Raw genomic sequence first — 27,438 nt, forward strand, 5'->3', positions numbered from 1 at the left:
CCCCTAATACCTAGCACCTAATACCTTCCCCTAATACCTAACCCTAATACCTTCCCCTAATACCTAGCCCCTAATTCTCAAACCCCTAATACCTTCCCCAAATACCTTCACTTAATACCTTCCCCTAATCCCTAGCTCCTAATCCCTAGCCCCTGATCCCTAGCCCCTAATACCTAGCCACTAATACCTAGCCCCTAAAACCTAGCCCCTAACATCTTCCCCTAATGCATAGCCCCTAATACCTTCCCCTAATACTTTCAACTAATACCTTCCCCTAATACCTAGCCCCTAATACCTAGCCCCTAATATCTCCCCCTAAAACCTAGCCCCTAACACCTTCCCCTAATACCTAGACCATAATTCCTTCCCCTAATCCCTAGCCCCTAATCCCTAGCCCCTAATACCTAGCCCCTAATACCTAGCCCCTAACACCTAGCCCCTAATACCTTCCCCTAATACCTTCACCTAATACCTTCCCCTAATACCTAGCCCCTAATACCTAGCACCTAATATCTCCCCCTAATACCTAGCCCCTAATACCTAGCACCTAATACCTTCCCCTAATACCTAGCCCTTCATCCCAAACCCATAAATCCTTCCCCTAATACCTTCCCCTAATCCCTAGCCCCTAATCCCTAGCCCCTAATACCTAGCCCCTAACACCTAGCCCCTAATACCTTCCCCTAATACCTTCACCTAATACCTTCCCCTATTACCTAGCCCCTAATACCTAGCACCTAATATCTCCCCCTAATACCTTGCCCCTAATACCTTCCCCTAATACCTAGCCCCTAATTCTCAAACCCCTAATACCTTCCCCTAATACCTTCACTTAAAACCTTTCCCTTAATCCCTAGCTCCTAATCCCTAGCCCTTAATCCCTAGCCCCTAATACCTAGCCCCTAACATCTACCCCTAATACCTAGCCCCTAATACCTTACCCTAATACCTTCACCTAATACCTTCCCCTAATACCTAGCCCCTAATACCTACCACCTAATACCTTCCCCTAAAACCTAGACCCTAATACCTTCCCCTAATACCTTGCCCCTAATCCCAAGCCCCTAACACCTTCCCCTAATACCTTCCCCTAATACTTAGCCCCTAATACCTAGCCCATAATACCTTCCCCTAATACCTAGCCCCTAATAGCTTCCCCTAATACCTAGCCCCTAATACCTAGCCTCTAACACCTTCCCATAATACCTAGACCCTAATATCTTCCCCTAATACCTAGCCCCTAATTCTCAAACCCCTAATACCTTCCCCTAATACCTTCACTTAATACCTTCCCATAATCCCTAGCTCCTAATCCCTAGTCCCTAATCCCTAGCCCCTAATACCTAGCCCCTAATACCTAGCCCCTAACATCTTCCCCTAATACCTAGCCCCTAATACCTTCCCCTAATATCTTCACCTAATACCTTCCCATAATGCCTAGCCCCTAATACCTAGCCCCTAATATCTCCCCCTAAAACCTAGCCCCTAACACCTTCCCCTAATACCTAGTCCCTAATACCTAGCACCTAATACCTTCCCCTAATACCTCGATCCTAATTCTTTCCCCTAATCCCTAGCCCCTAATACCTAGCCCCTAATACCTAGCCACTAACACCTAGCCCCTAATACCTTCCACCAATACCTTCACCTAATACCTTCCCCTAATACCTAGCCCCTAATACCTAGCACCTAATATCTCCCCCTAATACCTAGCCCCTAATACCTAGCACCTAATACCTTCCCCTAATACCTAGCCCCTCATCCCAAACCCATAAATCCTTCCCCTAATACCTTCCCCTAATCCCTAGCCCCTAATCCCTAGCCCCTAATACCTAGCCCCTAATACCTAGCCCCTAACACCTAGCCCCTAATACCTTCCCCTAATACCTTCACCTAATACCTTCCCCTAATACCTAGCCCCTAATACCTAGCACCTAATATCTCCCCCTAATACCTAGCCCCTAATACCTAGCCCCTAACACGTTCCCATAATACCTAGCCCCTAATACCTTCCCCTAATCAATCAATCAATCAATTTTATTTTATATAGCCCTTCTTACATCAGCTAATATCTCGAAGTGCTGTACAGAAACCCAGCCTAAAACCCCAAACAGCTAGTAATGCAGGTGTAGAAGCACGGTGGCTAGGAAAAACTCCCTAGAAAGGCAAAACCTAGGAAGAAACCTAGAGAGGAACCAGGCTATGAGGGGTGGCCAGTCCTCTTCTGGCTGTGCCGGGTGGAGATTATAACAGAACCATGCCAAGATGTTCAAAAATGTTCATAAGTGACAAGCATGGTCAAATAATAATCAGGAATAAATCTCAGTTGGCTTTTCATAGCCGATCATTAGAGTTTAAAACAGCAGGTCTGGGACAGGTAGGGGTTCCATAACCGCAGGCAGAACAGTTTAAACTGGAATAGCAGCAAGGCCAGGCGGACTGGGGATAGCAAGGAGTCACCACGGCCGGTAGTCCCGACGTATGGTCCTAGGGCTCAGGTCTCTCAGTTGGCTTTTCATAGCCGATCATTTAGAGTTGAAAACAGCAGGTCTGGGACAGGTAGGGGTTTCGTAGCCGCAGGCAGAACAGTTGAAACTGGAATAGCAGCAAGGCCAGGCGGACTGGGGGCAGCAGGGTGTCATCATGCCCGGTAGTCCTGACGTATGGTCCTAGGGCTCAGGTTCTCAGAGAGAAAGAGAGAACGAGAGAATTAGAGAGAGCATACTTAAATTCACACAGGACACTGGATAAGACAGGAGAAGTACTCCAGGTATAACCAACTAACCCCAGCCCCCCGACACATAAACTACTGCAGCATAAATACTGGAGGCTGAGACAGGAGCGGTCCGGAGACACTGTGGCCCCATCCGAAGAAACCCCCGGACAGGGCCAAACAGGAAGGATATAACCCCACCCACTCCGCCAAAGCACAGCCCCCGCACCACTAGAGGGATATCCCCAACCACCAACTTACAATCCTGAGACAAGGCCGAGTATAGCCCACAGAGGTCTCCACCACAGCACAAACCAAGGGGGGGGGGGGTCGCCAACCCAGACAGGAAGATCACGTCAGTAACTCAACCCACTCAATTGACGTACCCCTCCCAGGGACGGCATGAAAGAGCACCAGCAGGCCAGTGACTCAGCCCCTGCAACAGGGTTAGAGGCAGAGAACCCCAGTGGAGAGGGGAACCGGCCTGGCAGAGACAGCAAGGGCTGTTCGTTGCTCCAGCCTTTCCGTTCACCTTCACACTCCTGGGCCAGACTACACTCAATCATATGACCTACTGAAGAGATAAGTCTTCAGTAAAGACTTAAAGGTTGAGACCGAGTCTGCGTCTCTCACATGGGTAGGCAGACTGTTCCATAAAAATGGAGATCTATAGGAGAAAGCCCTGCCTAATAACTAGTCCCTAATACCTTCCCCTAATATCTAGCCCCTAATACCCCTAATACCTAGCACATAATACCTAGCCCCTAATATCTCCACCTAATACCTAGCCCCTAACACCTTCCCCTAATACCTAGCCCCTAATACCTTCCCCTAATACCTTCACCTAATACCTAGCCCCTAATACCTATCCCATAATATATCCCCCTAATACCTAGCCCCTAATACCTTCCCCTAATACCTAGCCCCTAATACCTAGCACCTAATACCTTCCCCTAATACCTAGACCCTAATACCTTCCCCTAATACCTTCACCTAATACCTTCCCCTAATACCTAGCCCCTAATACCTAGCACCTATTATCTCCCCCTAATACCTAGCCCCTAATACCTAGCACCTAATACCGTCCCCTAATACCTCGATCCTAAATCCTTCCCCTAATCCCTAGCCCCTAATACCTAGCCCCTAATACCTAGCCACTAACACCTAGCCCCTAATACCTTCCCCCAATACCTTCACCTAATACCTTCCCCTAATACCTAGCCCCTAATACCTAGCACCTAATATCTCCCCCTAATACCTAGCCCCTAATACCTAGCACCTAATACCTTCCCCTAATACCTAGCCCCTCATCCCAAACCCATAAATCCTTCCCCTAATACCTTCCCCTAATCCCTAGCCCCTAATCCCTAGCCCCTAATACCTAGCCCCTAATACCTAGCCCCTAACACCTAGCCCCTAATACCTTCCCCTAATACCTTCACCTAATACCTTCCCCTAATACCTAGCCCCTAATACCTAGCACCTAATATCTCCCCCTAATACCTAGCCCCTAATACCTAGCCCCTAACACGTTCCAATAATACCTAGCCCCTAATACCTTCCCCTAATAACTAGTCCCTAATACCTTCCCCTAATATCTAGCCCCTAATACCTAGCACATAATACCTAGCCCCTAATATCTCCACCTAATACCTAGCCCCTAACACCTTCCCCTAATACCTAGCCCCTAATACCTTCCCCTAATACCTTCACCTAATACCTAGCCCCTAATACCTATCCCATAATATATCCCCCTAATACCTAGCCCCTAATACCTTCCCCTAATACCTAGCCCCTAATACCTAGCACCTAATACCTTCCCCTAATACCTAGACCCTAATACCTTCCCCTAATACCTAGCCTCTAATTCTCAAACCCCTAATACCTTCCCCTAATACCTTCACTTAATACCTTCCCCTAATCCCTAGCTCCTAATCCCTATCCCCTAATCCCTAGCCCCTAATACCTAGCCCCTAATACCTAGCCCCTAACATCTTCCCCTAATACCTAGCCCCTAATACCTTCCCCTAATACTTTCAACTAATACCTTCCCCTAATACCTAGCCCCTAATATCTCCCCCTAAAACCTAGCCCCTAACACCTTCCCCTAATACCTACACCCTAATTCCTTCCCCTAATCCCTAGCCCCTAATCCCTAGCCCCTAATACCTAGCCCCTAACACCTAGCCCCTAATACCTTCCCCTAATACCTTCACCTAATACCTTCCCCTAATACCTAGCCCCTAATACCTAGCACCTATTATCTCCCCCTAATACCTAGCCCCTAATACCTAGCACCTAATACCTTCCCCTAATACCTAGCCCCTCATCCCAAACCCATACATCCTTCCCCTAATACCTTCCCCTAATCCCTAGCCCCTAATCCCTAGCCCCTAATACCTAGCCCCTAATACCTAGCCCCTAACACCTAGCCCATAACACCTAGCCCCTAATCCCTAGCCCCTAATACCTAGCACCTAATATCTCCCCCTAATACCTAGCCCCTAATACCTAGCCCCTAACACCTTCCCATAATACCTAGCCCCTAATACCTTCCCCTAATCCCTAGCCCCTAATACCTTCCCCTAATACCTAGCCCCTAATACCTAGCCCCTAATACCTAGCACCTAATACATTCCCCTAATACCTAGACCCTAATACCTTCCCCTAATACTTAGCCCCTAATCCCAAACCCCTAATACCTTCCCCTAATACATTCACCTTCCCCTAATCCCTAGCCCCTAATCCCTAGCCCCTAATACCTAGCCACTAATACCTAGCCCCTAATACCTAGCCCCTAACACCCTCCCCTAATACCTAACCCCTAATACCTACCACCTAATACCTTCCCCTAAAACCTAGACCCTAATACCTTCCCCTAATACCTTGCCCCTAATCCCAAGCCCCTAACACCTTCCCCTAATACCTTCCCCTAATACTTAGCCCCTAATACCTAGCCCATAATACCCTCCCCTAATACCTAGCCCCTAATAGCTTCCCCTAATACCTAGCCCCTAATACCTAGCCTCTAACACCTTCCCCTAATACCTAGACCCTAATATCTTCCCCTAATACCTAGCCCCTAATTCTCAAACCCCTAATACCTTCCCCTAATACCTTCACTTAATACCTTCCCATAATCCCTAGCTCCTAATCCCTAGTCCCTAATCCCTAGCCCCTAATACCTAGCCCCTAATACCTAGCCCCTAACATCTTCCCCTAATACCTAGCCCCTAATAGCTTCCCCTAATATCTTCACCTAATACATTCCCATAATGCCTAGCCCCTAATACCTAGCCCCTAATATCTCCCCCTAAAACCTAGCCCCTAACACCTTCCCCTAATACCTAGTCCCTAATACCTAGCACCTAATACCTTCCCCTAATACCTCGATCCTAATTCCTTCCCCTAATCCCTAGCCCCTAATACCTAGCCCTTAATACCTAGCCACTAACACCTAGCCCCTAATACCTTCCCCCAATACCTTCACCTAATACCTTCCCCTAATACCTAGCCCCTAATACCTAGCACCTAATATCTCCCCCTAATACCTAGCCCCTAATACCTAGCACCTAATACCTTCCCCTAATACCTAGCCCCTCATCCCAAACCCATAAATCCTTCCCCTAATACCTTCCCCTAATCCCTAGCCCCTAATCCCTAGCCCCTAATACCTAGCCCCTAATACCTAGCCCCTAACACCTAGCCCCTAATACCTTCCCCTAATACCTTCACCTAATACCTTCCCCTAATACCTAGCCCCTAATACCTAGCACCTAATATCTCCCCCTAATACCTAGCCCCTAATACCTAGCCCCTAACACGTTCCCATAATACCTAGCCCCTAATACCTTCCCCTAATAACTAGTCCCTAATACCTTCCCCTAATATCTAGCCCCTAATACCTTGCACATAATACCTAGCCCCTAATATCTCCACCTAATACCTAGCCCCTAACACCTTCCCCTAATACCTAGCCCCTAATACCTTCCCCTAATACCTTCACCTAATACCTAGCCCCTAATACCTATCCCATAATATATCCCCCTAATACCTAGCCCCTAATACCTTCCCCTAATACCTAGCCCCTAATACCTAGCACCTAATACCTTCCCCTAATACCTAGACCCTAATACCTTCCCCTAATACCTAGCCTCTAATTCTCAAACCCCTAATACCTTCCCCTAATACCTTCACTTAATACCTTCCCCTAATCCCTAGCTCCTAATCCCTATCCCCTAATCCCTAGCCCCTAATACCTAGCCCCTAATACCTAGCCCCTAACATCTTCCCCTAATACCTAGCCCCTAATACCTTCCCCTAATACTTTCAACTAATACCTTCCCCTAATACCTAGCCCCTAATACCTAGCCCCTAATATCTCCCCCTAAAACCTAGCCCCTAACACCTTCCCCTAATACCTACACCCTAATTCCTTCCCCTAATCCCTAGCCCCTAATCCCTAGCCCCTAATACCTAGCCCCTAATACCTAGCCCCTAACACCTAGCCCCTAATACCTTCCCCTAATACCTTCACCTAATACCTTCCCCTAATACCTAGCCCCTAATACCTAGCACCTATTATCTCCCCCTAATACCTAGCCCCTAATACCTAGCACCTAATACCTTCCCCTAATACCTAGCCCCTCATCCCAAACCCATACATCCTTCCCCTAATACCTTCCCCTAATCCCTAGCCCCTAATCCCTAGCCCCTAATACCTAGCCCCTAATACCTAGCCCCTAACACCTAGCCCCTAACACCTAGCCCCTAATCCCTAGCCCCTAATACCTAGCACCTAATATCTCCCCCTAATACCTAGCCCCTAATACCTAGCCCCTAACACCTTCCCATAATACCTAGCCCCTAATACCTTCCCCTAATCCCTAGCCCCTAATACCTTCCCCTAATACCTAGCCCCTAATACCCAGCCCCTAATACCTAGCACCTAATACATTCCCCTAATACCTAGACCCTAATACCTTCCCCTAATACTTAGCCCCTAATCCCAAACCCCTAATACCTTCCCCTAATACATTCACCTTCCCCTAATCCCTAGCCCCTAATCCCTAGCCCCTAATACCTAGCCACTAATACCTAGCCCCTAATACCTAGCCCCTAACACCCTCCCCTAATACCTAACCCCTAATACCTACCCCTAATACCTTCACCTAATACCTTTCATTAATACCTACCCCCTAATATCTCCCCCTAAAACCTAGCCCCTAACACCTTCCCCTAATACCTAGCCCCTAATACCTTCCCCTAATACCTATTCCCTAATAGCTTCCCCTAATACCTAGCCCCTAATGCCTAGCCCCTTATACCTTCCCCTAATACCAAGACCCTAATACCAAACCCCTAATACCTTCCCCTAATACTTTCACCTAATACCTTCCCCTAGCCCCTAATCCCTAGCCCTTAATACCTAGCCCATAATACCTAGCCCCTAACACCTAGCCCCTAATACCTTCCCCTAATATCTTCACCTAATATCTCCCCCTAATACCTAGCCCCTAATACCTAGCCCCTAACACTTTCCCATAATACCTAGCCCCTAATACCTTCCCCTAATCCATAGCCCCTAATACCTTCCCCTAATACCTAGCCCCTAATACCTAGCCCCTAATACCTAGCACCTAATACCTTCCCCTAATACCTAGACCCTAATACCTTCCCCTAATACCTAGCCCCTAATCCCAAACCCCTAATACCTTCCCCTAATACATTCACCTAATACCTTCCCCTAATCCCTAGCCCCTAATCCCTAGCCCCTAATACCTAGCCACTAATACCTAGCCCCTAATACCTAGCCCCTAACACCTTCCTCTAATACCTTCCCCTAATACCTAGCCCCTCATCCCAAACCCCTAATATCTTCCCCTAATACATTCACCTAATACCTTCCCCTAATCCCTAGCCCCTAATACCTAGCACTTAATATCTCCCCCTAATACCTAGCCCCTAATACCTAGCACCTAATACCTTCCCCTAACACCTAGCCCTCATCCCAAACCCATAAATCCTTCCCCTAATACCTTCCCCTAATCCCTAGCCCCTAATCCCTAGCCCCTAATACCTAGCCCCTAATACCTAGCCCCTAACACCTAGCCCCTAATACCTTCCCCTAATACCTTCACCTAATACCTTCCCCTAATACCTAGCCCCTAATACCTAGCACCTAATATCTCCCCCTAATACCTAGCCCCTAAACCTAGCCCCTAACACCTTCCCATAATACCTAGCCCCTAATACCTTCCCCTAATCCCTAGCACCTAATACCTTCCCCTAATCCCTAGCCCCTAATACCTAGCCACTAATACCTAGCCCCTAATACCTAGCCCCTAACACCTTCCCCTAATACCTAACCCCTAATACCTACCCCTAATACCTTCACCTAATACCTTTCCCTAATACCTAGCCCCTAATACCTACCCCCTAATATCTCCCCCTAAAACCTAGCCCCTAACACCTTCCCCTAATACCTAGCCCCTAATACCTTCCCCTAATATCTTCACTTAATACCTTCCCCTAATACCTAGACCCTATACCTAGACCCTAATACCTTCCCCTAATATCTAGCCCCTAATACCTTCCCCTAATACCTAGACCCTAATACCTAGACCCTAATTCCTCCCCTAATACCTTCACCTAATACCTTCACCTAATACCTAAGCAGGTAGATCTGAAAGATTGGATCAATTTTCCCTTTTTCTCAAATCAGACATCTGTAGACTAACTCTTCCTAATATTTTAGGGCCCTTTCAGAAATGTTAGATAAGTGACTAGGCTACCATATTTCTAGTCACCCAAATTTAACCGTTACTAAGTAAAATGGTGAATCGCATACCAACTTCTTGTCACGGTTCAGACAGACGACCAGAGGACCACAATTGCGTCACACCAGAAAGTTTATTAAACTTAAGGGAAAAGGGAAGTAGGGAGTGAATGAAGGCTCCAGGGGTAACAGGGGTCCCGTCCAATGCGCTGGGTCTGTGCCCCCCCCAGTGGCAGCGATGCGTCCTATGAAGCCGGTGGTGGGTGGTCCAGAAGTCCTGGGGGGGGGAGACACAGACACAACAGGGCGGAATGAAACCAGGCAGCAGTACAGTTCAAGGGAAATCCAAAATACGTAGTAGCAAGGCAGAAGGCTGGTCAGAGTTACCGGGATTGAAGAGTAGTCAGGAGTCGTAATGGCAGAAGCAGGTCTGGATCTCCTGAGGCAGAAGAGTATCCAAAAAACAGGCAGGTCCGGGGTCACAAAACCAGGGTGAGCCAGAAGCGCGAGCAAACAGGTTCCGGGTGTGAGCTTTGCAGACGATCTGACACCGGAGAGCTGAAAGACAGGGCCTTAAATACTGGGAGAGGTAGTGGGTAATGCAGCGCAGCTGGCAGAGTAATTAGAGCAGAGCAGAGCAGGGACAGGTGGAGCTAGTTAGGCTGAGTAGAGAGAGTGGTGAGCAGAGTGGAAGAAAATTAAGGTGGTAACCCGGTGGAGTGAGAGGCCCATGACACTTCTGTTGCACATATAACAAACTTAATCAATGTACTATCATATGCAATACAAAACACAACTGCTTATGAAATTCAAACAGCAAACAGCACTTTACATGATGCAAAAGACAAACTTGCTGACAAAATAGCGAAACACACAACATCTGAAATTAAGATTATCCTATATTCCATCATCCTCTGTTGTATGTTACTAAATTAGTTAGTAGAAGGTTCTGCGAAAGTGTTCGTTCTTCTCAACAGGAACAGAACAGCAGTGGTGTGTTCAGGTGCAAACCTGTGGTGAGGCTGATTTTGCTATACTTTGTGCAGTAGGGTATGTTACCATAGTAACACCAAGAAGGGAACCCAGCAAAGGAGAGTGTCTATCTATATGTGTCCTGACCCATTTCGATTTTCATCCAGAAGTGTTTTGTGTTTTGTCTCGCTCACCTTTCCATTTTCCAACTAAGGCACCTCTCTCGTCTCCTCTCTCCCCTTCTTCGTCTCATCCACCATTAGCATTTAGAAGAGGCTTATAACCATGCAGATTCTCTCTCCTAGTCACCCCGCATGTACAGTTATCACAATCTGTAAGAACACAGTAAATGCTGGAATCTGTTAGTCACTCAATTCAATATACTGCAACCACACTTCAATGGTAAGCGCTTTAGGCGATACCAAATCCTGTTAGAAATGTCAATTGAAAGGTCTTGAGATATTAAAAATGTAGTGTTTAATTAAGGGTGTATTAATAGATTCTTCAAAAGTTTTTTTAATTACCCAACTCAATGCCTGAGGCATTTGGATTACAACTTTTATCTCGATGGATTCAGACTGCTCCGACTCAGAAGGCCATCTTGGATTAAAATGTCTGCACTTATACAAATTCTTAACATATTGTACGAATTGGAATTCGTAACATCATCACGAATAGCAAAAAATATAAATAATAATAATATACACTGAACAAAAATATAAATGCAACACGCAACAATATCTAAGATTTGACTGAGTTACAGTTCATATAAGGATATCAGTAAATTGAAATTAATTAATTAGGCCCTAATCTATGGATTGTACATGACTGGGACTACAGATATGCATCTGTTGGTCACAGATATCTTTAAAAAGAAAGGTAGGGGCATGGATCAGAAAACTAGTCAGTATCTGGTGTGACCACCATTTGCCTCATGCAATGCAACACATCTCCTTCGCATAGTTGATCAGACTGTTGACTGTGAACTGTGGAATGTTGTCCCACTCCTCTTCAATGGCTGTGCGAAGTTGCTGTATATTGGAGGGAACTGGAAAACGCTGTCATACACGTCGATCCAGAGCATCCAAAACATGCTCAATGGGTGACATGTCTGGTGAACTATGCAGGCCATGGAAGAACTGGGACATTTTCAGCTTCCGGGAATTGTGTACAGATCCTTGCGACATGGGGCCATGCATTATCATGCTGAAACATGAGGTGATGGCGGCGAATGAATGGCACGACAATGGGCCTCAGGATCTCATCACGGTATCTCTGTGCATTCAAATTGCCATCGATAAAATGCAATTGTGTTCGTTGTCTGTATACGCCTCCCCATACCATAACCCCACTGCCACCATGAGGCACTCTGTTCACAATGTTGACATCAGCAAACCTCTTACCCACACGACACCATACACTCTGTCTGCCATCTGTCTGGTACAGTTGAAACCGGGATTCATCCTTGAAGAGCACACTTCTCCAGCATGCCAGTGACCATTTGCCCACTAAAGTCAGTTACAACGCCAAACTGCAGTCAGATCAACAACCTACTGAGGACGACGAGCACGCAGATGAGCTGACAGTTTGTGCAGAAATTCTTCGGTTGTGGAAACCCATAGTTTCATCAGTTGTCCGGGTGGCTGGTCTCAGACATTTCCGCAGGTGAAGAAGCCGGATGTGGAGGTCCCAGGCTGGCGTGGTTACACATGGTCTGCGGTTGTGAGGTCGGTTGGACGTACTGCCAAATTCTCTAAAATGATTTTGGTAGAGAAATGAACATTCATTTATCTGGCAACAGCTCTGGTGGACATTCCTGCAGTCAGCATGCCAATTGTGCACACTCTCAAAACTTGAGACATCTGTGGCCTTTTATTGTCCCCAGCACAAGGTGCACCTGTGTAATGATCATGCTGTTTAATCAGCTTCTTGATATGCCACACCTATCAGGTGGATGGATTATCTTGACAAAGGAGAAATGCTCACTAACAGGGATGTAAACAAATTTGTGCACAAAATTTGATAGAAATAAGCTTTTTGTGTGTATGGAAAATCTCTGGGATATTTTATTTCAGTTCATAAAACATGGGACCAACACTTTATATGTTGCGTTTATATATTTGTTCAGTGTATACTATATATATATATATATATATATATTATATATATATATATATATATATATATATATATATATATATATATACAGTTGAAGTCGGAAGTTTACATACACCTAGGTTGGAGTCATTAAAACTTGTTTTTCAACCACTCCACAAATGTATTGTTAACAAACTATAGTTTTGGCAAGTCGGTTAGGACATCTACTTTGTGCATGACACAAGTAATCTTTCCAACAATTGTTTACAGACAGATTATTTCACTTATAATTCACTGTATCACAATTCCAGTGGGTCAGAAGTTTACATACACTAAGTTGACGGTGCCTTTAAAAACTTGGAAAATTCCAGAAAATGATGCCATGGCTTTAGAAGCTTCTGATAGGCTAATTGACATCATTTGAGTCAATTGGAGGTTTACCTGTGGATGTATTTCAAGGCCTACCTTCAAACTCATTGCCTCTTTGCTTGACATCATGGGAAAATGAAAATAAATCTGCCAAGACGTCAGAAAGAAAATTGTAGACCTCCACAAGTCTGGTTCATCCTTGGGAGCAATTTCCAAACGCCTGAAGGTACCACGTTCATCTGTACAAACAATAGCACGCAAGTATTAACACCATGGGACCACGCAGCCGTCATACCGCTCAGGAAGGAGACGCCTTCTGTCTCCTAGAAATTAACGTACTTTGGTCAAAACAATCCCAGAACATCACCAAAGGACCTTGTGGAGATGCTGGAGGAAACAGGTACAAAAGTATTTATATCCACAGTAGAACAAGTCCTATATCGAAATAACCTGAAAGGCCACTCAGCAAGGAAGAAGCCACTGCTCCAAAACCGCCATAAAAAAGCCAGACCACAGTTTGCAACTGCACATGGGGACAAAGATCATACTTTTTGGAGAAATGTCCTCTGGTCTGATGAAACAAAAATAGAACTGTTTGGCCATAATGACCATCGTTATGTTTGGAGGAAAAAGGGGATGGCTTGCAAGCCGAAGAACACCATCCCAACTGTGAAACACGGGGTGGCAGCATCATGCTGTAGGGGTGATTTTCTGCAGGAGAGACTGGTGCACTTTACAAAATAGATGGCATCATGAGGAAGGACAATTATGTGGATATATTGAAGCAACATCTCAAGACATCTGTCAGGAAGTTAAAGATTGGTCACAAATCGGTCTTCCAAATGGACAATGACCCCAAGCATACTTCCAAAGTTGTGTCAAAATGGCTTAAGGAGAACAAAGTCAAGGTATTAGAGTGGCCATCACAAAGCCCTGACCTCAATCCTATAGAACATTTGTGGGCAGAACTGAAAAAGCGTGTGCGAGCAAGGAGGCCTACCAACCTGACTCAGTTACACCAGCTCTGTCAGGGGGAATGGGCCTAAATTCACCCAACTTATTGTGGGAAGCTTGTGGAAGGCTACCCGAAACATTTGACCCAAGTTAAACAATTTAAAGGCAATGCTACCAAATACAAAATTGAGTGTATGTAAACTTCTGACCCACTGGGAATGTGATGAAATAAATAAAAGCTGAAATAAATAATTCTCTCTACTACTATTCTGACATTTCACATTCTTAAAATAAAGTGGTGATCCTAACTGACCTAAGACAGGGAATTTTTAGTAGGATTAAATGTCAGAAATGGTGAAAAACTGAGTTTAAATGTATTTGGCTAAGGTGTATGTAAACTTCAGACTTCAACTGTATATATTACAAGTCATTCGAAATGGAGGATGTAGTACACAATTGTGCACCATTTCCAGGGACCCGTTTTGGCTTGTGAGCACTACTTTCAAAACTACTGGCTGAAATTATACAAAACCTTTGGAACATCAATACATTAATTCATCCATTCCGGGCTATTAATGTGATATTCAGTTGTCATGGTGGATGATAGTGGGTCTGTCTGCCTGTCGTTTGTATGTCTCTCTGTCTGTCTCTGTATTTGGTATGTTGTTAATATAGCTGGAGTCAATTGAAGAATTAAAATATCTGGCATTTCAATGCATCTTTGGGAACCAGAGGGGAAGAAAGTAATATGAAAGTAATCAGTGCAGTGAAGGGTGTATACTTGATTATACTGAGTATTCAAGAGGGACATAAACTTCAGTCTGGATGAGGAATCATTATATAGTATGTTGACATTTTGGTCAGCTTGACTGGTAAGTCACAATAGGCCATTCAGATATGGGCTTGTTGAAATTCTGTACAGATCGAGTATTATTGATTTGATAGCAAGCTAATCAATAAAACATCATAGCACACAGGTGTGCATGTCAAACTGACAGTTTTTTAGACACAGAAGAAGTTACTTATTTTGTCTCTTGGAACGCTGTTGTAGCAGTAGGCTATGTAGTTGGTGTCATCCACAGTGACATGAAAGATGCCGTTTTCTTTTGCACATATTCGATCTATTGTGGGTTATTCAGTGCTCATATTTGCCTACTACGTCACGATATGTATTTGCAGTTTAGGTTTAACAACTATTGAGTTACATTGTCAATTAGGTGAATTTGTTGGATGTGTCAGTGTTGCAATTATTGACTGAACTGCTCTAAATCATACATGGCTTTAAGGGCTTGAAATACTGGTAACAAAAAAAGTCCCCAAACCAAAAACTGTCTGAACGGATCTGGGGTCGACTCTAATACAAGAGAAGCAGGAAACGACCCTTAGACTGTAACCATGCAGCCCTCAAACCCGTCCAATGAACATGCGCTCCCCCTCCCTCTCTCCTACCCTGCCTTCCAGTCCCCCGTCCCTTCCTCCCCCCTCCCCATCCTCACCTCCCCGCTATAGCAGCGAACTAGTCAGCCCAACGTGCAGAGTAGCTCAGCCTTGTATAGCGGCTGGTACCACAGCGTCTTCAAGAGCATCGCACTCCATGTGCGTTGCGTGGATGTTGAAATTGCGCTGTGCAGCTTGTAACCGCGGCAAGAACTCAACATGTCGAACCCTCCCAACGACCCGTTCTATTCCTCCCCGTTCGGACCCTTCTACAGAAGGCACTCGCCCTACATGGTCCAACCCGAGTATAGGATCTACGAGATGAACAAACGACTACAATCTCGTACAGAGGTGAGTTCTGCTCATTGTATGCTATGAACGGGGTTGTCCTGTTAATTAAAGGTGTTGGGATATTTGTTTTGAGGGTAGAAATTGAAGTGTTGCGGCACGATTTCTCGTGCTTTTCGGGTCGGCTCAGTAGTTTAACCTGGAAAGTGGTTACATTTGTAAATACAGATGTGTTAATGTTGCACATGTGCCCAACCTTCCAATTATGTCATACCCATGTTAGGTGGAGTTTTTTATTATCCCAAATGACATGAAGGATGGATCATTTTACATAAACATTTCATTTTCAATGAGAAAATGTTTGTTTGGATAGGGCTATCATGTAAAACATGACTGAGCAAGGAAATATGTTCAGTTCAGTGAGTTTTGGTTTCATGTTTCATTGACATTGGAAGATTCCTACATTTTTTAAAACAGTAGGCTAGAACACAAACACTTATAGATCATTAGTAACAACAAAATGTAAGTTTGTTATTTTAGATTGTCAGGTAAGTCAGTTGTTTTTATCAGTCAAATCAATTAAAGTTCATTTAGTAAAAATAATAATTTTTCAAAACATTTAAGAATGATGTACTTGACCATCAATCAGGTTTGTGCCACCTTGGATTTGAGTCACTTCAATTAAAGCATAAAATATTGAACATGACAGATTGATACAGATTGATGCTTACAGACATGGATTTAGAAGTAGTTGTTTTGATCAATTTGATTAATTTGTTTAAAAAGTCATGCATGGGGATGTTTGCCAATGATAATGAACAATCACAGTAAAACCGTGCTGTTTTAGAATACAATTGAAGCTGAACAGTCCCCATGTCTACTTGTTATGGGTATGGCTGTCATGACTGGCATTGCTGCCTGTATGTTATGGTTCAAACTACTGGGTTACACTGAATTAACATTATGCTAAGGTATCTTGAATAAGAAGTTCTGAGTACCCTGGGAGAAGACGTCAAGTTGCATGGATTTGACAGTGGTTGGATTTAAGTCTGTTTGGCCATTTGGGTAATTAAAGAGAACCAAGAATCTACTAACTTGTCTTTGTGTTTTAAACTTGAACACTAGTTACACAGTTGATTTTAATATCACCATTGTTTTGTCCAACTGCATTTAACTCGACGACTGGACATTTTAATCGCAACCACACTAAAGATTGTGATTGATAGATATTGCTTATATCTGTAAGAATGGTGATAGATATTGGTTATATCTGTAAGAATGGTGATAGATATTGCTTATATCTGTAAGAATGGTGATAGATATTGGTTATATTTGTAACAATGGTGATAGATATTGGTTATATTTGTAACAATGGTGATAGATATTGGTTATATCTGTAAGAATGGTCGAAAGTAATGGAGCAAGTAATAATTGTGTAAGTACAACTTAAAACAATCAATTGGACTATTACAATTTAAAGTCATATTACTCAATTCATTCAGTGAGTTCAATATTATGCTTTACAGTGAAGATGCAGCATTTCCTGTCTATAGGGGTGTTGCAACTTTAAGAAGACCAAGGCAATGTTGCAGAGATGCAATGGCACACCATTCATGAATTATTCAACAGGAGTGGTCCAAGCCCCGGTGGACTTCCACTCCTGTAGCCTACCTCAGATACCAAGCCTGCAACAACTCCCAGGAACATACCCTACACACCACCAATATATATATATACAACCAATATATTACTGTCATCATAGCCATCATTTCAGCCATAAGGGTGGTAAATATCATTTTGTTTTTATTAATTTCCTTCATTTTTATGTTGGATTTAATGTGGAAAATCTGGGTAATGACAAAGTGTTCTACATGCATGGAAATAAAAAATGGCACAGATAATAATATTTTGGGGAACTTTGCATTTTGAATATCTCAACCACCACCAATAAAAGAGGCAGAAACAATAGAGATTGTTTATGAAAACTAAATTACTTTACTCATGGTATTCCTTGGGCTCCCGAGTGGCGCAGCGGTCTAAGGCACTGCATCTCAGTGCTTGAGGCGTCACTACAAACCCCCTGGTTCGATTCCAGGCTGTATCACAACCGGCCATGATTGGGAGTCCCATAGGGCGGTGCACAATTGGCCCAGCGTCATCCGGTGTAGGCCGTCATTGTAATAATAATATGCCATTTAGCAGACGCTTTTATCCAAAGCAAATTACAGCAGACATTTTTTATGTATGGGTGGTCCCGGGGATCGAACCCACTACCTTGGCGTTACAAGTGCCGTGCTCTACCAGCTGAGCTACAGAGGACTCTTATTGTAAATAATAATTTGTTCTTAACTGACTTGCCTAGTTAAATAAAGGATAAAAATTAATCTCAGTTGGTTATTTTTTGGACTTGAATGTCATTCTTTATCAAATGGGCCATTAAATGAAAATAGCTGAATAGGACTTGGGCTGCGCCCAAATTACACCCTATTCCCTTCATAGTAGTGCATTATAAAGGGAATATGGTGCCATTTGGTACGCAGCCCTGAATATGTGTCTTGGAGTTGTTCTTTAATATTTCATCCGACATCACAGCCTGCCAGCTATTGTGGAAACATTTCCTGTCTAGCTGATGATGTCCTAGTTGATCATTTAAAAAAACAGACATTAACAAACGTCATCAAGAATTGGTCAATTGGATCGGTTTTTTTGGTTATCTTTTCAGAACAGTTATGTCATTTTCCTGTCAGAAATATTAGTGAGTATATGGCTGTTGAATCATGCCAACCACTATTCAATAGAAGGACTATATGGCTTGTATAGGAACATGTCAGGTAGCCTACAATTAATCAGCCTTTTTATCTACCACCTTTAGTATTTAGAAAAGGTCAATAGATATACAGTGATGCCAAACATTCAGAATATTTTCTCTACCAGACAGAAACCATTATGATGGGTGTGCCTTTAGATTTGTTGATAGGTCTGTATTGATGTTTGTTGTTGAGTGTACCAACCACAGACACGTGTCTTCTGGGATTCAGTTTTTACATTAAGTTGTTGTTGGCAGGCAAGTCAACTAATATGAGTCACTAATGTCCATGCCCTGCCCAGCTGATGAGAATAGTTTGGCCCAGAGAACAGCATATGCTGCAGCATTACTTTGTGTCTCGGCAGCAATGTTGAAACGTAGTGTCTTTGAACCTCAGTAGCATCTGTTTGACATTATGGAGCTGTTTTAGACAGGTAATAGATGTGTTGTTTTTTAGGTAAACTATGCAATTTTTCTGGATGAAAATCTCATATGTTGCTGATGTATGCATACTTTAAGGTCGTTGGTGGAGTAAACATTGCAGTATGCTATATGTTGAAGTTTATATAAACTATTAATCACCTGAAGTGATATCAAATTGAGTTCAGTTTCTCAAGCATGTTGCTGAGAAGTCAGCCTATTCAAAATTAACCTGTCATGGTACACCTTTTTAGATGATAATCCTAATTAAATGTTATTGTTCTACATTTATTGTCACGACTTCCGCCGAGGCTGCCTCCCCTCCTTGTTCGGGCAGGTTTTGGCGTTCGTCGTCACTGGCTTACTAGCTGCTGCCGATCCATTTATCATCACTCCACTTGTCTTGTCTAATTAATCACACACACCTGGTCCTTATCCCCAATTAGTCATTGTATAAGTGTTCCCTCTGCTTCCTTGTCTGTGTGGGTGATTGTTTGTAGTGAGCTGTGTGTAGCTCGGTTGAGCTACCCTTACCTTGTTGTTGCCAGGGTAGTATTTTCCCCTGTGCCTGAGTTTTGTTGTCGCATGCTTGCGCAACTGTTTATTAACGGAATAAACTCTTTGGATGCGTATTACTCTCCTGCGCCTGACTCCTTCTATCACACGCATCACAGAATCACCCACCCGCTATGGAGTCAGCGGGAGAAGAGCGCATGCCTGGAGTCGTGGCACGGGTCCAGGAGCACTCCACAATGCTGGCCAGCTTGGAGGAAGCGATGGATCGGGTTCTTCAGGTAGTCCAATGCCTGGAGAGGAGCAGACCCAATCTGTCGAGACCAGCTGGCCAACCGGATCCAGCCACCTACACCCCAGCACCAGGAGGGATCCAGATATCCCGACCACAGGCGTTTGAGGGGAAAGCGGCACTGTGCCAGGGATTCCTCCTCCAATTGGAGCTTTACTTCACCAGCATCAGGCCGGCACCATCGGAGCGGGAGAAGGTGTCCGTCCTCGTTTCCTGCCTCTGTGGGAAAGCCCTGGAGTGGGCCAACACGGTGTGGAACGAAGGAGGAGCTGCGTTGGAGGACTACAGGGAGTTCGCTCGCCTCTTTCGGGCGGTATTCGACCACCCGCCCGAGGGTCGAGAGGCGGGTGAGCGACTGGTCCACCTGAGGCAGGGGACGAAGACTGCGCAGGACTTCGCGTTGGAGTTCCGGACGCTGGCAGCGGGATCCGGGTGGAGCAAGCGGGCCCTGATCGACCATTTCCGGTGCCATCTGCGGGAGCTAGCCTGCCGGGACACCATGTTGATAAACTGGTGGACATGGCCATTCGGTTGGACAACCTGCTGGCAGCCAGAGGACGTCCTGGTAGGGGTCTGCCCGTTTTTCACCCCGGAAGACTCGGACCTCGAGCCGATGGAGCTGGGTGGAGCCGCCTGCCGAGAGAGCGGAGGAGGACAGCGACAGTGCCACTCTGGTGGCACGAAGGGACAATCCACCACACGTCGTAGTCAACGTTCTTTTGGGCCTGGAGGCGGCAGGCAGGGCACTCACGCATCACCCCAGGTATCGAACACCCTCACTCGTTCAGAGCCCTCTGCGGCGCACTGTAAAATACCCGTCTCCTTTCCTGAGCACATGGATGTTCCCCAGTGTAAGGCGCTAGTCAATTCAGGCGCAGCTGGTAACTTTATGGACTGGGCATTCGCACACCGTATAGGCATTCCATTGATTCCCCTATCCATTCCACGCCCCATCAGAGCACTTGATAGTCGACCATTAGGGTCCGGGTTGGTTAAGGAAGTTACTGCACCAGTCACCATGATTACCCAGGAGACTCATTGTGAGCAGGTTACTTTTTCCATTATTGAGTCTCCTGCTTTCCCTGTGGTATTAGGTATCCCTTGGCTAGCACTCCACAACCCCACCTTCTCATGGCCGCAGAGGGTTCTCATGGGGTGGTCGTGAGAGTGTCAGGGTAGGTGTCTAGGTGTTTCTGTTGGTGCAACCACGGTGAAAAGTCCAGACAGTACCTCCACCGTGCACATTCCACCTGAATACCTAGATCTGGCGCAAGCGTTCTCTAAAACGCAGGCTACTAATTTACCACCTCATCAGGCGGGGGATTGCGCGATAAACCTCCGGGTAGACGCTGTACCTCCCAGGAGTCATATATACTCCCCTGTCACAGGCTGAAACGGTGGCTATGGAAACATATGTCACTGAGTCCCTGCGCCAGGGGTATATACGTCCCTCCACTTCACCCGCCTCCTTGAGTTTCTTCTTGGTGAAGAAGAAGGACGGAGGTCTGCGCCCGTGCATTGATTATCGACCACTGAACAGGGAGACGATAAGATTTAGTTATCCTCTCCCCCTCACTCCTTCAGTGATTGAATAAATGCATGGGGCGCGCTTCTTCACCAAATTAGATCTCAGGAGTGCGTACAACCTGGTGCGTATCCGAGAGGGAGATGAGTGGAAGACTGCATTCAGCACAACCACGGGGCATTATGAATACCTGGTGATGCCCTATGGTTTGATGAATGCTCCCTCAGTTTTCCAGTCCTTTGTGAACGAGGTGTTTCGGGACATGCTTGGTCGCTGTGTAGTGGTCTACATCGATGACATCCTGGTGTATTCCGCTACGCGCTCCGAGCATGTGTCCCTGGTTCGCAAGGTGCTGGCCCGACTGTTGGAAAATTACCTTTATGCTAAGGCAGAGAAGTATATGTTTTTCCAGCAGTCCGTCTCCTTCCTTGGATATCGCATTTCCACCTCAGGTGTGGAGATGGAGGAAGATCGCATTTCAGCCATGCGTAATTGGCCGACTCCAACCATGGTTAAGGAGGTGCAGCGCTTCCTTGGCTTTGCCAACTATTATCAGAGGCTTATCCGGGGCTTTGGCAAGGTCGCAGCTCCCATTACCTCCCTGTTGAAGGGTGGGCCGTCCCGGCTCTGCTGGTCTGCTGAGGCTGACCTGGCCTTCAGCAAACTGCGGGGTCTGTTCACCTCAGCCCCAGTACTGGCCCACCCCGATTCATCACTACCGTTCGTAGTGGAGGTGGATGCGTCCGAGGTTGGGATAGGAGCTGTCCTGTCTCAACGCTCGGGTACGCCACCCAAGCTCCGCCCCAGTGCGTTCTTTTCGAAGAAGCTCAGCCCGGCGGAGCAGAAATATGGCATTGGTGATCGGGAGCTGTTGGCTGTTGTTCGAGCCTTGACCGTGTGGAGGCATTGGTTCGAGGGGGCAAAACACCCTTTCCTCGTCTGGACGGACCACCGTAACCTGGAGTACATCCGGGCAGCGAGGAGGCTGAATCCTCGCCAGGCCAGGTGGGCCCTATTCTTCACCCGGTTTGATTTCACTCTTTCATACATCCCTGGTACGAAGAACGTGAAGGCAGACGCGCTGTCCCGGCTGTATGACACAGAGGAGAGGCCCAGAGACAACACTCCCATACTGCCGGCCTCCTGCATTGTGGCACCGGTAGTATGGGCGATGGACGCGGATATAGATCAGGCATTACGCACGGATCCCTCTCCACCTCAGTGTCCAGATGGGCTGCAGTACGTGCCTGCTCTTATCCGTCATCGTCTGATCTACTGGGCACACACGTCACCCTCCTCTGGTCACCCAGGTATCGGCCGCACAGTGCGCTGCCTGAGCGGAAAGTACTGGTGGCCTACCTTGGCTAAGGACGTGAGGGTGTACGTCTCCTCCTGCTCGGTGTGCGCACAGAGTAAGGCACCTAGGCACCTCCCAGCGGGTAAGCTACAACCGTTACCAGTTCCACAACGACCATGGTCTCACCTTAGCATTGATTTTCTAACTGATCTTCCCCTCTCCCAAGGTAACACCACCATCCTGGTCGTTGTGGAACGCTTCTCCATGTCCTGCCGCCTCCTTCCTCTGCCCAGTCTCCCCATGGCCCTGCAGACTGCGGAGGCCCTGTTTACTCACGTCTTCCGGTACTACGGGGTACCAGAGGATATAGTGTCTGACCGAGGTCCCCAGTTCACGTCCAAGGTCTGGATGGCATTCATGGAACGTCTGGGGGTCTCGGTCAGCCTGACCTCTGGGTTCCACCCCGAGAGTAATGGGCAGGTGGAACGGGTAAATCAGGACGTGGGTAGGTTCCTGCGGTCCTACATCCAGGACCGGCCGGGGGAGTGGTCGGTGTTCTTGCCATGGGCAGAATATGCCCAGAACTCTCTCCGCCACTCCTCCGCTAACCTAACGCCTTTCCAGTGTGTTCTAGGTTACCAACAGGTTCTGGCACTGTGGCACCAGAGCCAGACCGAGGCTCCTGTGGTGGATGACTGGTTTTGGTGCGCGGAGGAGTCGTGGGATACTGCCCACGTTCACCTCCAACGCGCCGTGCGGCATCAGTAGGCCAACGCTGACCGCCACCGCAGTGAGGCCCTGGCGCTGCTGGAGCCGCGTGTCAAAGGGGGGATACTGTTACTTCCGCCGAGGCTGCCTCCCCTCCTTGTTCGGGCAGGTTTCGGCATTCGTCGTCACCGGCTTACTAGCTGCTGCCGATCCATTTATCATCACTTGTCTTGTCTAATTAATCACACACACCTGGTCCTTATCCCCAATTAGTCATTGTATAAGTGTTCCCTCTGCTTCCTTGTCTGTGTGGGTGATTGTTTGTAGTGAGCTGTGTGTAGCTCGGTTGAGCTACCCTTACCTTGTTGTTGCCAGGGTAGTATTTTCCCCTGTGCCTGAGTTTTGTTGTCGCATGCTTGCGCAACTGTTTATCGACGGAATAAACTCTTTGGATGCGTATTACTCTCCTGCGCCTGACTCCTTCTATCACACGCACCACATTTATCCCTGAAATTTTCCAAATAATCAGTTTCAGGTTCAGTCATATAAAACAGAATTGGATTTGAATAAACATCAATAAGTCATAATAAGCTTACAATTTCTATTGTATCGTCTTACAATCATAAACTCTGTTTTTGGCTTTCATCATGATTACCTTTGAATGAATCACAATAGGTAAGACTGTAAACTGTATTAGGAATCCACAATGATAGATGACTGGAAGTTTACTAATGACTAAACACCATCACTTGTTCTTCAACACATGGCTCGCCATTGTCCTATTACCTTTCATTTTACACAGCGAACCTTTTCTGACCTACCAATCAAAACAGCCTTTGATTGTTATGTGACCGTATATGTACGGTTTGACCGCATTGATTACGGACCGTCGCTCAGGGGCCACTGGCCTCCGTATGAAGCATCTCCGCACACTCACACACACACATACACGTCTCTGCCGTGATTTAGGGGTTGTGGGGGAATCTGACACTTAAGCGGATATGCAAATGAGGAGTCAGATTACCATTCAGAGGAGGGGCCTGCTCGACCTCAGACGCTGTAAGGACATTAGCATAGAAGTCGTTAATATTCAGCGGGAGAGTGAGGGATGAAGCATAACGCTACAAGCGAGGAACTATAGGCGAGAGAAAGAGAGAGGGGGAGAGAAAGAGAGAGAGGGAGAGAAAGATAGAGAGGGAGGGAGAGGGAAGAAAACAAAAGCACTTTAATGGTAGCCTCGTATGAACCCTCCTGATCTCGAGAGCTTACATTCTGTGTGTAGCTAAACAGAATGTTTGTAGCAAAACAAAATGTAAGCTTGCGAGATCAGGATGATTCGTACGAGGCTACTTTAATGGAGGGTGCTAGAATAATATCGACCAGCATGATCTAATGTGTTCAGTTGGGAATGCAGTTATTTGAAGTTAAAAGATTCACCTGGATTTAGCCAGTGTGCCCAAACCTTAGCACTCCTGAGGTGGATTGTGTTTAGTTGGGTTTGGTGAAATCGAATCATTTACTTTTCCGTTGACTGACTGCTGGTTGACTGACTGTCTATTTGTTATGTAATCAGGTGGCCTGTTCCAAAATCAGCCCCTAGCCCCCTGTTCCCTAGGCATTTGTGTAGATCTGAATGGATTGGCTACTGTATAAGCATTAAGGCAAAAAGCCACCCCTCCCAGTCTATCAGACAGCACGTTGGGGTTATTACCATATTGCTTATACTTCTCAGATCTACATGATGTGCCCAGCGGTAGGGGATAGGGGTCCATGTCTAACTGAGCATTAGGTGATGGTTGTCAGTCCATTGCTTAAGGATACTGTACACTGCACTGCCCCCATCTGGGAATGACATTCCACCTTTTCTCAGAGTTAGATCACTTCATCCTCAGCCATGCAAGGGAATCCCCAGTATGTGGAAAACTTGCTCTGTTTACATGTGATTTGAGCAGCACATAAAAAGTGCACAAATTCCCATCCTAGGTGGGTCCTTCAGTACCTACCTGGCCTGAAATGGACAAATACCACAGACCAGGGGTTCTTCAACTTTTTCATCCCGGAACCCAAATTAGAAATTCAGTGCTTTCCTGGGACCCAAGCTCATGAAAACACGCCCCCTTTTGGGGGCCCAAAGTTTTAAAGGTAATTTCCTTGCTTTTCTACACATTTTGCCATGGGGCGTAAAGAAAATGTTGCTGTTTTAAAGCACATTTTCTGCAATTCTACACTTTAGTCCATGAGGCGGAGAGAAAATAGTGCAATTTTATAAAAACAAATAATGCAATTCTACTCATTTTGCCATGGGGCAGAGATAATTTATTTGCTGTTTTACACCTAATTTCCTGCAATTCTACCCATTTTGTGATGACTTATGCCATGTTAATATGATATCTGAGTGAGAGTGACTTAACAAAATGAATGGGGACACCCTGGAGGTCAGGGCCCCTGGGAAAGTGCCCTGTGTGCCCGGTCGGTATTCGGCCATGATTACTATGAGTTTAGATAGCTGGCTAGAATAACTTACCAATCTAAAAAATGGTAGCTGGCATGGCTAATTGAGTGACTGTCGGTGACTGCCATAACAAGAGAAAAACTGCTGATGCACAACCACATTTCTAAATTGCAACTTGTGTATTTTACTATTCTAACTCTCAACAGTGAGTTGAAGTCCCCGACAGTTCCTAAATATATATATATATATATATATATATATATATCATTCTATAATACCTTTTTTACTCTGACATGTCGCGACCCACCATTAACATGTTTGCGACCCACTTTGGATCGCGACCCATACTTTAAGAAAGGATGTAACAGACAAGTTGGCCATTTGCTCTAGCCTGCCTGGAGTTCTAGATGGGCAGGGCTTGCAGTTTTGAGCCTCTATTGGTTCTTTAAGACAGGCAAGCTCAATTAAGCAATCTAATCCTAAAATCTAAATCTCTTAATCTTAATCAGATAAAGTATTTGAAATTATTTCAAATAGTATTTGAACCCAAGTCTGATGCTAATCCATGTAGCCAGTATCAGATGGAGGTAGAGGATGTTCCCAGATAATAGTTACATGTCTAACTCCAAAAGAAAAGTTTGCCCAAACAATGAGGTGTTGGTCCAGCCAGCAGGAAGCTTGGACAATGGTCCCATCTTTTTCCTGTCACTTTCCTACAGTTCCCATAGTTCCTTCCAGGGTACAGATAAGACACAGGGACCTATTCCATTCACTTCCTGTTCCAGTTTGATGAATTTCTGTACTTCATGATCATAATGATGAATGTGAATGTGGATGATGTATTGTATTGATGAGGCCACATAGCCCACAAACATGGCTGTCCCTAATTGATTCCTTCTATGTATTTTAACTTGTTAGTTCATTACTAATGGCATACTATTGTATAAGGCTAATTATTCTCTCTGACATATTAGAGACATATTAGTCTACCGTTATGTAGAATGGCCATATACAGGTGTTGTCATTAAACCACATTGCTGACTATTCCCACCAGAAACATAGGAAAAACATATGAAGACAGCTTACAGCTGGAGTTAAATGTATTGGCATAATAACTAGGCTCGTCTTCACAATGTACACTGATATCAGGAGATCAGCTGATGAACTAAACACTATACCAATGATACCACAGTACTCACAAAGCGATATGAGTAAAAGTGGCATTGAGTTTGATGAGGCAACCAGCTGCGTGTTTATTGGTCCAATTAGTGCATGCTGATGTGTTGTCTAGGACCCACTGATGCATCGTGGGTAGTGGCCATGCGAAAGCACAGTGGCTTTTCAAGGACACAGCATTTCTCTAGCATTTGCATAATGTAAGTGGTATCCCTAATGCAGCTACAATTCCTGTTTACTTATTGCTTTGTACCACGGTAAACAGCTTTAGAAAAAGATATCAACATTGCTAACTGTACAGGCATACGGAATTCATGTACATTATAATGCAACATTTTTTGTATGGTTTGGATAATGAAAGTATCTTTTCACTCCTCAGATACACTTCAGATATGTACACTACCTTGAAAATGTCTCTATGCATCACCACCATGCCTTTCACACATTTAAAGGGAAATTCTGCCACTTTTCAACCTCATTTATCATCTCCAGCACCATACCAGTGTCTACATATGTGAAAACTGCGTGTTTCTATGATCTGTGGTTAAAAAGATAAGAAGAAAGGTCCTAAAAATACTTATCTGTGACATCACAGGGTAGGATTAAAAGTAAGAGAAACTGTGATTATTTTCTTAACCCCC

General features: G+C 45.4%; 1 protein-coding gene across 2 annotated transcripts in view; it reads left to right on the forward strand.

The window, feature by feature from the left end:
• The first annotated feature begins 15,444 nt into the window (after positions 1-15,444).
• The window catches only part of LOC311107824 (LIM domain-binding protein 2-like), a 116,060-nt gene continuing 104,066 nt past the window's right edge, over positions 15,445-27,438 (forward strand). For both annotated transcript variants that reach the window (XM_084150386.1, XM_084150387.1), the window contains exon 1: positions 15,445-15,671. In XM_084150386.1, coding sequence (XP_084006512.1) covers positions 15,540-15,671 — 132 coding nt within the window. In that variant the 5' untranslated portion in view covers positions 15,445-15,539. The remainder of the gene's footprint in view (positions 15,672-27,438) is intronic.

This window comes from Coregonus lavaretus (assembly GCF_964263955.1).
Source record: "Coregonus lavaretus genome assembly, chromosome: 32".
NCBI classification, from domain to species: Eukaryota; Metazoa; Chordata; class Actinopteri; order Salmoniformes; family Salmonidae; genus Coregonus; species Coregonus lavaretus.